Source organism: Necator americanus, chromosome III (genome assembly GCF_031761385.1).
Source record: "Necator americanus strain Aroian chromosome III, whole genome shotgun sequence".
Classification (NCBI taxonomy): domain Eukaryota; kingdom Metazoa; phylum Nematoda; class Chromadorea; order Rhabditida; family Ancylostomatidae; genus Necator; species Necator americanus.
In genome coordinates this window covers 36,747,518-36,759,939 of record NC_087373.1, presented here as the reverse complement: position 1 = coordinate 36,759,939, position 12,422 = coordinate 36,747,518, and the positions used below count along the sequence as shown (strand labels likewise).

At 41.7% G+C, this 12,422-nt stretch overlaps 4 protein-coding genes across 6 annotated transcripts; all 4 read left to right on the top strand.

Annotated features, from left to right (window-relative positions):
- Positions 1 to 1,223: 1,223 nt before the first annotated feature.
- Positions 1,224 to 9,363, top strand: RB195_012127 (uncharacterized protein; the record flags this gene model as incomplete). 3 transcript variants are annotated; one of them, XM_064193836.1, is made up of 9 exons in its annotated part: positions 3,989 to 4,097; positions 4,239 to 4,316; positions 4,387 to 4,407; positions 4,478 to 4,510; positions 5,737 to 5,888; positions 7,073 to 7,115; positions 7,249 to 7,332; positions 7,403 to 7,483; positions 8,507 to 9,363. In XM_064193836.1, the coding sequence occupies 9 exons, from the start codon at positions 3,989 to 3,991 to the stop codon at positions 9,361 to 9,363; spliced, it is 1,458 nt and encodes a 485-aa protein (XP_064051417.1). The 3 variants fall into 3 exon arrangements, with proteins under 3 accessions (XP_064051419.1, XP_064051420.1, XP_064051417.1); XM_064193835.1 differs by lacking the exons at positions 3,989 to 4,097; positions 5,737 to 5,888; positions 7,073 to 7,115; ... (1 more) ...; positions 7,403 to 7,483; positions 8,507 to 9,363 and adding exons at positions 1,224 to 1,320; positions 1,462 to 1,539; positions 1,610 to 1,630; positions 1,701 to 1,733 and having other exon boundaries at positions 4,478 to 4,515; XM_064193837.1 differs by lacking the exons at positions 3,989 to 4,097; positions 4,239 to 4,316; positions 4,387 to 4,407; ... (4 more) ...; positions 7,403 to 7,483; positions 8,507 to 9,363 and adding exons at positions 1,224 to 1,320; positions 1,462 to 1,539; positions 1,610 to 1,630; positions 1,701 to 1,733; positions 3,375 to 3,556.
- On the top strand, positions 8,668 to 9,363 carry RB195_012126 (uncharacterized protein; the record flags this gene model as incomplete). Its single annotated transcript, XM_064193834.1, has 1 exon — positions 8,668 to 9,363. The coding sequence occupies one exon, from the start codon at positions 8,668 to 8,670 to the stop codon at positions 9,361 to 9,363; it is 696 nt and encodes a 231-aa protein (XP_064051418.1).
- A 413-nt stretch (positions 9,364 to 9,776) lies between these two features.
- Positions 9,777 to 10,553, top strand: RB195_012125 (uncharacterized protein; the record flags this gene model as incomplete). Its single annotated transcript, XM_064193833.1, has 1 exon — positions 9,777 to 10,553. The coding sequence occupies one exon, from the start codon at positions 9,777 to 9,779 to the stop codon at positions 10,551 to 10,553; it is 777 nt and encodes a 258-aa protein (XP_064051416.1).
- A 255-nt stretch (positions 10,554 to 10,808) lies between these two features.
- On the top strand, positions 10,809 to 11,525 carry RB195_012124 (uncharacterized protein; the record flags this gene model as incomplete). The annotated part of the gene is made up of 1 exon (XM_064193832.1): positions 10,809 to 11,525. One exon carries the CDS (start codon positions 10,809 to 10,811, stop codon positions 11,523 to 11,525), a length of 717 nt encoding a protein of 238 aa, XP_064051415.1.
- Positions 11,526 to 12,422: the final 897 nt, after the last annotated feature.

Genomic DNA, 12,422 nt, shown 5'->3' with positions numbered 1-12,422 from the left:
CTCTGGATGTTGGAGTCACCTGCTGGAGGATAAAAGGAAAAGGATGAAATGTCTGGCTTTAATCAATCCGCTTGAGATACACCACCACGTTCAGAATCGCCTCGATTCAGAATCGTTTGAGGTTTACGAACGTGTAATTGGCCTATAGAGTGACTTAGGGGGGCTAGCCGATGTGTCAAGTCAGTCATCATAAGTTTATAAGAAAAATTGAAGTTCTCTATAAAAAATAAAAATAAACAAATGTGTAAGGTGTAAAGGATAAAAGAGAATTTGCCCTGTGTTTTGATGTTCGTCTGAATAACCGCATTTTCGTCCGGATTTAGCTGAATCGCACAGTTTTCGAGGTTGGCAGCTTTTGTCTCCTTATTTATTTATAAATTCGTACACCAATGATTGTATTGATTGTAACTGTGTTCAGCGGGATATCAACTCTCCGAAAAAAAATTCTGAGAGATATCTGCGATGATCAATTGCTAATCATTTGCTATTACTGTCAACAGCCAAACAACTTCTTAGAAAAGACCTATAAGAAAATGAAAGATGAACTTTGTGCAGCGGAGGAAAAGTGAAGTTTTTAAAAAAAAAGCGCGATTTGACTGTCTCGACCTGAATGTGCAAAAGCAGAGATCTCTTACCTTTCCTCTCACATACTGATACTGGAATGTGGCTCTAAGTCGAGTTATTACTTGTAAGGGTGCAGTTGTGCCGGAATTAGTAGGCAGCTACTAGTATGGATATTTATATGGCGCTTAAATTTATGGAAAAACAGCGCATCCAGAATAGAAGAAGAAGGGGTTAAAGTCAGAATCTCTGGTTAGAAAAAACTGAGAATGTAGGTTTTTTATACGTACAGCGATATACGTTGATCGAGGTTACTCATAGTTTAAGAGCATAGTGTCTGCACGAAGAGCAAAAAAAATTTAAAAAAAAACATATATGGAAACTGTCGTTTTGCAGTTATTCAATAATAGCAATGTTTTGAAGCGTAAGTCCTTGTGTTTAGCAAACCTAATCCTGGTAAAAGTGTTGTATAACTTGACAATACATTAGACAATGCAGAAAAGCAGAAAGGCGCATTAGCAAAATCCATTAAATGGAAACGCCGAATTTCTACATCTGATAATGGAATGAATTATATAAGGATCGATGAAGAAATTGAGCTAGATGTTTTTAACTATTAAAAACCTTCTTAGCTATGTATTTTCAATCATTCGGCATCCAGCATGAATGCGATTCTGTTTATTTCTCTCCTCTTTGTTGTCGACGTGTTGTCGTACAGCACAACTCGAACTCCGGAGCATTTCGAAATTGGCGTTGTGGGTGAGCACAATCATTTTCTACTATAATTCATTAAAAAGAGTTCGTTAAGGCAGGAGGGGGCTCCTAGGAAAAATGATGAATTTCTGAGATACACTTGGTATTAAAGCATTTCCTTCCATACTAGTAAGAATGAGTTTATAGGTAACGAAACATTTCTGGATTCTGAGGAAGTAAAGAAGAGTGTTGGAATGAAAAAACACAAATATGGCCCGTTATTTAGTGAGAACATTTGACATTAATTTTGTCTTATCCTCTCGTCTGAGTAGTTTAATGTTGCTCTAAATTTCAGTGCTTACCGCTTTCGGCGCTGGTAGGACCTCAACCTCTTGTTAATATTTATTTGATTAATTCGATGTTATTAAATTTTAATGCTTTTAAAGGGCTTGCGGCTTCACTCGCTCACTATATATTTGGTTAGTTAGAGAAGAGCAAGACAGCAGGAAGACAGCAGACAATGAAAACTGTTTAAACACTGTTATTTAAACAATAAAAATTTTTAGAATAACGCTTATTTACCATCAATTTATGCCATGTTCGACCTGAGCCTAGTCTTCATGAAAGCTACTATGCGTCAAACACATCTTCAGTGCCCAACGGTGATCCATTGACCGCTATGTGCTTTGGCACAAGTCAAGTTCCACACATCGAAAATGCTATAGGCAGTGAACAGCGAATTCATTGAAGATTAGTGAGCAGGATTTAGATTCTCATCTCATACTGTCGGCAATATTCAAAAGGTTACAAGTTCTGAGTCGAAGGGTATAAAATCTGTTAGATTTTTCCTAATTGCAACTATATTTTAATACCTTGAGAGATGATCAATGTGATTTGCTTTCTTTTTTTTTAAAACTTTTAAAAAAGGCAACAGTGTTAGTCCGTATTAGGAAAAATGTATAAAAACTAGGACAAGCACTGACAGATAAGTCAATGCTATCACTGACTCTTCCATTGATTGGCTGTTGACAGTAATAGCAAATGATTAGCAAATGATCATCGCAGATATCTCTGAATTTTTTTTTTCGGAGAGTTGATATCCAGCTGAACACAGTTACAATCAATACAATCATTGGTGTACGAATTTATAAATAAATAAGGAGACAAATGCTGCCAACCCCGAAAACTGTGCGATTCAGCTGAATCCGGACAACAATGCGGTTATTAAGACGAACATCAAAACTCAGGGCAGCTTCTTAAATTTTCTTTTATCCTTTACACCTTTCATATTTTTTATATTTTTTTTATAGAGAACTTTAATTTTTTTATAAACTTATGATGACTGACTTGACACATCGGCTAGTGCTAATACGATGTCTGCAGGGAGTTGATCAACCGCTCTTCGAGATTATTGATAGCGAAGTTAAACAAGACGGATCCGGCGGTTCCCCGTCACTTACTCCAAATACCTCTTCTAACGATGTTGTATTATACATCAGGCTGGTTTTCGAACCGCAGCAGTCACTCGTTGATTCGGATCATCTAGCAGGCGAACGTGCTTTTCTATGATGATGCTTATTACTGATTCGTGCGAATATAACAACATCGTTGGCGTACTCGAGATAGGTAACTTTCCTGGAATCGCAGCAGTTACTCGTTGATTAGAATCAAGCCCGGAAAGTTCGTTCGCCTACTAGATTCTAATGATCTGGTAGGCGAACGAACCTTCCTTGCTCTCCGTCGGTGAGAAGATCGTTGGGGAGGCGGCTTCGCTGAGAAGAGTCGAGATCGGCTTCGAAGCCTGAAAAGGACAGTTGCATCGTCCTCGAGTACCGCTGCCAGATTTCCGCCACTCTCTTGACGGTGAACACATGGTTACAAGTAAATCCGCCAGGACGAAAGTCAGCCTGCTTGTTGCGCGTAGTTTGCGCTTAATAGTTCAAGGGCAATCCTTTCTGAAACCTTGTACATAAGACGCAGCAGGGAAATTCCCTGGCACTTTCTAGAGTCTAATCACTTTCTAGTCTTGATGTTTGTGAAACAATCTGCATCGCACAGCTTCCTTCTGATCCGCACTCCAGAAGAGACATACGACAACGACCTCTTTTTGCGTATTCTAGAAATCAATGGATTGAGTCGACAACAGAAGACATGCCTGGGTGGTGATGACCAGCCCTTTAATCTCTCAAGATATGCTTTTCCACGACGTAAATGGAAAAGATGGGAATTCGCGGCATATAATAATGCGGATTATGTAGCTGGCAAGTTCCCTATGCCCTCTAAACCTGGTTGGACTGAGTGAAAGCAGGGTCACAAGTTAGCAGTGAGAGTAGTATTCGCCGCACAGTTAAGAAAAACTTATTTTGTAAATTTCCTCAACTCTTTATTTTTGGAGCGGAAGAAAGTTTTTTTTTAGAAAAGTGCGATTTGACGTTCTTTACCTGCATCTATCCTTTCACAAACTGAGACGAATTTAGCATTATTATTTTCCAAGATGCAGTTGTGCAGTACTGGAGCGTAAGTCCATGTGTTTAGCTCATCTAATCCTGTTAAAAGTGTTGTATAACTTAACAATATATTAGTACAATTCATATAATGCAAAAAGGCACATTAACACAATTCATTTGATGCAAATGCCGAGCTTCCACCTGTGATGATGGAACAAATTAAATCATGTATGAATCAATGGAGAGATTGAGCTAGATGATCGGAACTATTAAAAACATTCCTAACGATGTATTTTCAATCATTTGGCATCCAACATGAATGCGATTCTGTTTATTTCTTCGTGTTCTCGTACAGCACAACTCGAACTCCGGCGCATTTCGAAATTGGCGTTGTGGGTGAGCACAATCATTTTCTACTATAATTGATTAAAAAGGGTTCGTTAGGGCAGGAGGGGACCCCTAGGAAAAATGATGAATTTCTGAGATACACTTGGTATTAAAGCAGTTCCTTCCATACTAGTAATGATGAGTTTATAGGAAATGAAACATTTCTGGATTCTGAGGAAGCAAAGAAGAGTGTTGGAATGAAAAAACACAAAATTGGCCCGATATTTAGTGAGAACATTTGACGTTAATTTTGTCTTATTCTGTCGTCTGAGTAGTTTAATGTTGCTCTAAATTTCAGTTGCTTCTGCTTTCGGCGTTGGTAGGACCTCAACCTCTTGTTAATATTTATTTGCTTAAATCGATGTTATTAAATTTTAATGCTTTTTAAGGGCTTGGGGCCGGATTCCTTAGAACTATATTTGGTTAGTTAGAGAAGAGCAAATCAGCAGGAAAACAGTAGACAGTAAAAACTATTTAAACACTATTATTTAAACAATAAAAAGTTTTAGAATAATGCTTATTTTCCATCAATTTATGCCAAGTTCGACCTGAACCTAGTCTTCATGAAAGTTACTATGCGTCAAACACCTGCAATGTTTCATCTTCTTCAGTGTCATCTTCAACATCTTTAGTGCCCTACGGTGATCCATTGACCACTAAGTGAGTCGAAGGGTATAAAATCTGTCGGATTTTTCCTAATTGCAACTATATTCTAACACCTTGTGAGATGATCAATGTGATTTGCTTGCTTTTTTTAAAACTTTTACGAAGGACAACAGTGCTACTCCGTATTAGGCAAAATGTATAGAAACTAAGACAAGCACTGACAGATAAGTCAATGTTATCACTGGCTCTTCCATTGATTGGTTGTTGACAGTAATAAGGATGAAGGATAAAGTTTCTGATGTTAATCAATCCGCTTGGGATGCGCCCCCACGTTCACTTCAATTCAGATTCGTTTGAGGTTTGCGAACGTGTAATTGGCTTATACAATGACTTGCGGTGGCTAGCCGATGTATCAAGTCAGTGCTTTTATCCTCCCAGACAAGTCTGGTACCAATTTATCGACCACAGAGGAATGACAGGCTTGGTGAGCACTAGGGCGGATTCGAACCTCCGATCGATCGTGCAGGAAGCGGAACCTCTAACCGCTACACTACACCCGCCCTGTTGAGAGTAATAGCTAATGATTATACATCATCGGTTAAACCGCAGATATCTCTCGGAATTTTTTCTGACAGTTTACATCCAACTGAACACAGTTACATTGTACACCATTGGTGTACGAATTTATAAATAACTAGAGGAAAAGAATAGGGAGACAAAGAGACAAGGCGTTCCTCACAGCTTTCGCGCAGCCTCCTACCTTCTTATCATCTGCATCGCCATCGCATCATTGCTAAATATCTTTCTCGTATCTGCCATTGTTCTTTACCAGAGGTTAGAGAACTCATTGAAAGTTCAATCAGTTGTCATTCCACCCTGATTTCCGTTTGAGGTCTGAAAGAGACGCACATCTGCTTGCTCTTATCAGAGCGTGAACGTAGGCTGCAGCTTGCTTCGATACGAGATTGACACTGTGTTAAAGTGTCGCGCTGCTTCCTGCGAATATAACAGCACCGTTGGCGTACTCGAAATCGGTCAATAGGCTCCCTAATAGTGCTAATACGATGTGGGCAGGGAGCTGATCAACCGCTCTTCGAGATCATTGATAGCGAAGTTGAACAAGAATGGTTCGGCACTGCCTCTTCCCTTACTCCAAATACCTCTTCTAACGATGTTGTATTATACGTCAGGCTGGTGTTTGAATCGCAGCAGTTACTCGTTGATTAGAATCAAGCCCGGAAAGTTCGTTCGCCTACTAGATTCTAATGATCTGGTAGGCGAACGAACCTTCCTTGCTCTCCGTCGGCGAGAAGTGCGCTGGGAAGGCTGCTTCGACTAGAAGACTCGAGATCGGCTTCGAAGCTTGAAAAGAACAGTTGCATCGTCCTCGAGTACTGCTGCCAGATTTCCGCCACTCTCTTGACGGTGAACACATGGTTAGAAGTAAATCGGCCAGGACGAAAGTCAGCCTACTTGTTGCGCATTGTTTGCGACGCTTAACAGTTCAAGGGCAATCCTTTCTGAAACCTTGTACATAAGACGCAGCAGGGAAATTCCCTGGCACTTTCTAGAGTCTAATCACTTTCTAGTCTAGATGTTTGTGAAACAATCTGCATCGCACAGCTCCCTTCTGATCCGCACTCCAAAAGAGACATACGACAACGACCTCTTTCTGCGTATTCTAGAAATCAATGGATTGAGTCGACAACAGAAGACATGCCTGGGTGGTGATGACCAGCCCTTTGGCCTTTCAAGATATGCTTTTTCACGACGTAAATGGAAAAGATGGAAATTCGCGGCATATAATAGTGCGGATTATTTAGCTGGCAAGTTCCCTATGCCCTCTAAACCTCGTTGGACTGAGTGAAAGCAGGGTCACAAGTTAGCAGTGAGAGTAGTATTCGCCGCACAGTTAAGAAAAACTTATTTTGTAAATTTTCTCAACTCTTTATTTTTGGAGCGGAAGAAAGTTTTTTTAGAAAAGTGCGATTTGACGTTCTCTACCTGCATCTATCCTTTCACAAACTGAGACGAATTTAGCATTATTATTTTCCAAGATGCAGTTGTGCAGTACTGGAGCGTAAGTCCATGTGTTTAGCTCATCTAATCCTGTTAAAAGTGCTGTATAACTTAACAATATATTAGTACAATCCATATAATGCAAAAAGGCACATTAACACAATTCATTTGATGCAAATGCCGAGCTTCCACCTGTGATGATGGAACAAATTAAATCATGTATGAATCAATGGAGAGATTGAGCTAGATGATCGGAACTATTAAAAACATTCCTAGCGATGTATTTTCAATCATTTGACATCCAACATGAATGTGATTCTGTTTATTTCTCTCCTCTTTGTTGTCTAGTGTTCTCGTAGAGCACAACTCAAACTTCGGAGCATTTCGAAATTGGCGTTGTGGGTGAGCACAATCATTTCCTCCTCTACTTCGCTAAAAAGGGTTTGTTAGAAGCAAGAGGGAGCTCTGAGGTAAAAGGATGTAATGAGATACACTTGCTATTAAAGTACTTCCTTCTATACTAATAAGTTTATAGGAAAAGAAACACTTCTTGATTCTAAGGAAGTAAGGAAGAGTGTTGGAATGAAAAAACAAAAAGTTGGCCCTGCTGGAGCACTTTGTGAGAAAATTAGACATCAATTTTGCCTCATTCTGTTCACTGAATAATTTTATGTTACTCAAAATTTCAGGCGTGGTGGCTTTCGTCGGCAATAGGACCCCAACCACTTGTCAATTTTTTTCGCCAAGTTCGATGTTATTAAATTTTGAAGGTTTTTAAGCGCTTGCGACTGCAATCGCTGCGATGAGTGCTTAGAGAGCAGAGCAAGGCAGCAGGAAGTTAGCAGACAGTGAAGAACGAATTGACAATAAAGATTTTTAGATCAACGTTTATCTAGCATCAATTGTTGCCATGTTCAACCTGAGCTAGGTCTTTATAAGGGATTTTATGCGTCAAAACAATTTCCAGTACTCAACGATGATCTATCGAGCACTACGTGAATGTGCTTCTGCACACAGGAAATTTCGCGTACCAAAAATGTTAAATGCAGTAAAAGGCACAGATATTAAAGACAATCACTAATCGAGGAGTTATTGGATACAGGAATAGTAGAAATACCGCAATTTACTCATTCTCACTTCATATGTATGTCCAAAGTTTCTTCAATGTTCATACAGCGAATGCAAGCTTTCATATAACTAGAAAATGAAAAAAAAACCAGAAAAAACCAAACAGCTACTAATCTAGACGAGATGCCTAACGTAGCCAATGCACCTCAGGGTGTTTTTGAAACACACTTCTAGGCCTTATTTTCTACGTGCACAGCTTGCTTAAGTATTAATCACAGTACAAGCGTGCTGTGTTTTGTTTTTGAGGAGAACTACGGTGGAACATTGGCGGAGAATTTTGGTTCCTGAAAATTACCTATTAAGCTACCCAAATCCTTCCTTGCATTTTTGTTCTCGAAATGCTGGTTCAAAAGCCGCCGAAAGTGTTAATACAATAAACCCAATGGATCCTATGAATAACTTGAGAAACTAGGTGATTCTCATAAAATCCTGTTTTTCTATCTCCAGATCCTTGAGGATGATCGAAAAGCAGAAAGGTTAAAAGTTCAACACATAAACCTTCTACCGTAACAGCATGTAATGCTGAGAATTACATTGAGGATATTCTAAAATGCCCAAATATCATACAGCAGACTTTCGATTTCTTAATTATTGAGCAATAATTCCTATGATATGATAGGAATTATGATATTATTATTTTATCATATTAAGATATTGATATTAAGAGCCAGGACTGACTCATGACATCCTTGTATCCCGTACGTCGGTCCGGCCAAAAGCCTGCAATCAAGTGACTGGGAGGTGCAAGGGAGGCGGTTTGGAGTCGCCTCCAACAAATAAGCTCCACATTTCCACTCCAAGAGAACGGAAGTTCTCCCAAAAACTCATGGGACTAGAGGATTGCAACCTGCCCATGGGTTTCAAATTTTATGCAAAATACAGTAATAGAAAAGAGTCTCCTGATTCCGAAGGAAAGCCTGGTACGGTAGCACCAGGTAGGATGGGATTGCAGGAGTCATATAGGTTACCGAAACGGAAAACGACTACGATGGCGATCTGTACTTCTAACGTACGTACGCTTGCATCGGAAGCGGCTATCGAAGATATGATGATGCAAGCCAAGAAGATCAAGTATGACGTCATCGGAATGACCGAGAAGAGACGACGTCACCATCTCAACGCCGTATATGAAACTGGAGAAGAACAGTTTTTAGGAACATGCGACAGTAGAGGTGTTGGAGGAGTTGGCGTCCTCGTCAACACAAGTATGACAAAGAACTTCGACTCTTTCGAACAAATTATGACCCGAATCGGAAGTCTGCGGATCAGAAGATGTGGACCAACACCAACTTTGATTATCTTCGTCGTTTTTGCTCCAACATCAAGCTACGATGAAGAAGAAGTCGAAGGTTTCTATGTGGACCTGGAGAAGTTCTACCGAGAAGATCATGCCTTCTACAAGGTCATAATTGGCGATTTCAACGCCAAAGTTGGCCCAAGAAGAACGCCGGAGGAACTTCACATCGGACCCACGGCCTACAATGGAACGACCAGGGGGAGAGACTTTCCGAGTTCATCATGACGACCGTAATGAAATAGACCACATCATCGTCAATAAAAGGTTCTGCCTGACGGACGTCGCTGTTGTACCAAAGTTCTATACGGGATCGGACCATCGCCTCCTCCGAGGAAGACTTTCCTTCACAAGGGGAGCAGAGAAAGCCGCCAAGTTCAGAGGGAGAAATCCCAGAACTATCATCAACTGGGATCTCTTCGCTACGTTAGCTGGCTTTTGGGAAGATTCCGCAACGGACAACGTCGACGAGGAATATGACCGGCTCGTTGAACACCTTCACGACTGCGCGAAGAAGGCTGAGAGTTCTAAAACCACCAAGAGACGCCTGTCTCTTGAAAGTCTTGAGCTGATACGCCAGCGTGGAGCAGCACGAGCCGCGGGGAACCAAGAACTCACGTCCGTGCTCGCGAAGAGAGGCGATGAAGGAAGACCTTATAGAGAGAAGATCAGAAGTGCTGGCTGGAGCTGCAGAGGCGGGGAAAAGCATCTGCTATGCCCGTCGAGACTTTGCCAGTCGCAAGACGAGGATGACTGCTCTCCGGAACCCAAAGGAAACAGCCATTGCATCGAGAAGGGGGATGGAGGAAATCATCCACGACTTTTACTCTGATTTCTTCGACAGCCATGTCCACTTGCCTCCTCACCATCTGAGGGAAAACAGGCATGTCATTCTAGAGGTTCTCCCATCCGAAATACGACATGCTATCATGTCGGTAAGAAATCGTACGGCACCCGGTCCCGACAGAATAAGACCAGAACACCTGAAGAGCCTTCCGCCAGTACTCACCAACACCCTGGCGAGGCTCTTTACACGTTATCTGTCGGAATGCAAGGTTCCCAAACAGTGGAAGACCAGCAAGACCGTGTTGCTGTATAAAAAGGGAGATCCACATGACATCGGCAACTATCGCCCAATCTGGTTACTGTCCGTCATCTACAAGCTCTTTACAAGAGTGATCCTTAATAAGATTGAAAAAGTCTTGGATGAAGGACAGCCATGCGAGCAAGCAGGGTTTCGAAAAGGATTCAGGACGATTAACCACATCCACACTGTTTCGAAACTCAACGAGGTATCACGAGAGTACAAGATGTCGCTCTATCTCACCTTCATCGACTTAAAGAAGGCCTTCGACTCTGTTGAGACGGAAGCGGTCTTGAAGCTTTGGACAACCAAGGCGTCCCTACTCAGTACATAAAGGTACTTCGAGAGTTGTACAGTAACTTCACGATAGGAATTTCGCCACTCTACAAGAACATCATCATTGACGTGAAGAGGGGGGTCCGACAGGGTGATACAATTTCACCCAAAATATTCACAGCCACCCTCGAGAACGCAATGCGAAAGTTGGAATGGGACGACATGGGAGTGAAGGTCGGGTCGGCAGCTACACCATTTGCGCTTCGCCGATGACATCGTACTGATAACACCTAGCTTCAGCCAAGCGGAACGAATGCTGACCGAATTCGTCGAAACATGTGGATGCATCGGTCTTCAGCTGTATCTACAAAAGACGATGTTAATGCGGAACGGATGGGTCTCGGATGCCCCATTCACGCTCAACGGAACAAACATATCCGAATGCACCAGCTACGTGTATCTGGGTCGGGGATTGAACATGATGAACGTCTTGATCCCCGAGTTGGGCAGGAGGAGACGGGGAGCGTACAGGAGCATCGAGGATGTAGTGAAGAAGACCGGGAACACCCGGCTCCGTGCTCACCGCTTCAGCACCGCCGTACTTCCTATTTTGGCCTATGCTTCGGAAACGTGGGCATTTTGCAAGGAGGAAGGAAATGTGGTGAGCGTCATTGAACGCGCAATTGAGAGAGTGATGATAGGAGTATCCCGTTTCACGCTAATGAGGGACGGGATTCGAAGTTCTCTCCTACGTCAGCGATCGAAGATTAGAGACGTCGCCGCGTTTGCCAAGGAAAGTAAAATAAGGTGGGCCAGACACGTGATGCGCTTCAACGACAACCATTGGACCAGAGCCGTGAGCGACTGGGTTCCCCGCGATTTTAAGCGCACTACAGGAAGACCGCCGACCCGATGGTCAGATTTCTTCACAAAGTCCTTCAAAGAAAAGTATGATGCTCTTCGTGTCACACGCGAAAAGAGGAATCAGTGGGCTACTCTGGCACGCGATCGGGACAAATGGAAGAATTAGTGGCGCCCTCTCGACCAGTTCGAAGATCAACGGGAGTCAAGGTGACCAAGGTGATTAAGATATTAGGATAACATATGATATGATAAGATGATTGGAATTCAGTTGTCCGTTTCTGAGTTCTCTATACCTGGACATAATTAGCTTTTCACGGATGTGCGGAGTACTCGGACAATAACAGTTAGCATCACCGATATAAACGAACTTGTTAAACGATATGTATAGTTTTTCACAACATTTATAAAATGTAGGCAGGTGCAGCCACTTTCAGCTCACATTTGTACTTCAGGAAACAAGCGGTATAAGCAAAGTGTCCTATCTACTCATCAACAATCCATAAAACCCTCATGGTCTCGCTTTCGCGCATACGGAGCTTTACACTACCAAATGCACTAATTGCATTGAGAAGTTCGTCATTTGAAGGAACCGTAAAGAAATTAGTGGACAGAGAACTATTAGAAACATTACATACTACTCATTATTACTCCTTTGTTCTTCAAAAAGGGGGATTTATTAAGATGGATATGAGCCCTTACGTGTTGATTCTTGGATGGATAAGATGGGAGAAATGAAAGAAAAAACTTAGTGGAGGTTACCGCCATTTGACAGTAGAGAAGAGTTCGGTGTTTTTGAAGTGCACCAGGAAGCGCATCCTCTTCACAAGTACAGTTTTTTTTAAATGCGTTCCGGAACTAAATACAGAACTATGAACAAAATACTTTGGTGCCTACAACCGAATGAGCATTCCAAAATTGAAATCGATCTTTCTAGCAGATCTGATCCCAGAAATAATGAAGCGTCAAGTTCGAATTATGAGGGTCCGTTTGGTCGCTTTAATAGCAGATTGATAAAAAAAAGTCATAAAAAAAGTGTTTGGCCTATGGTATTGCTCTCTTTGCG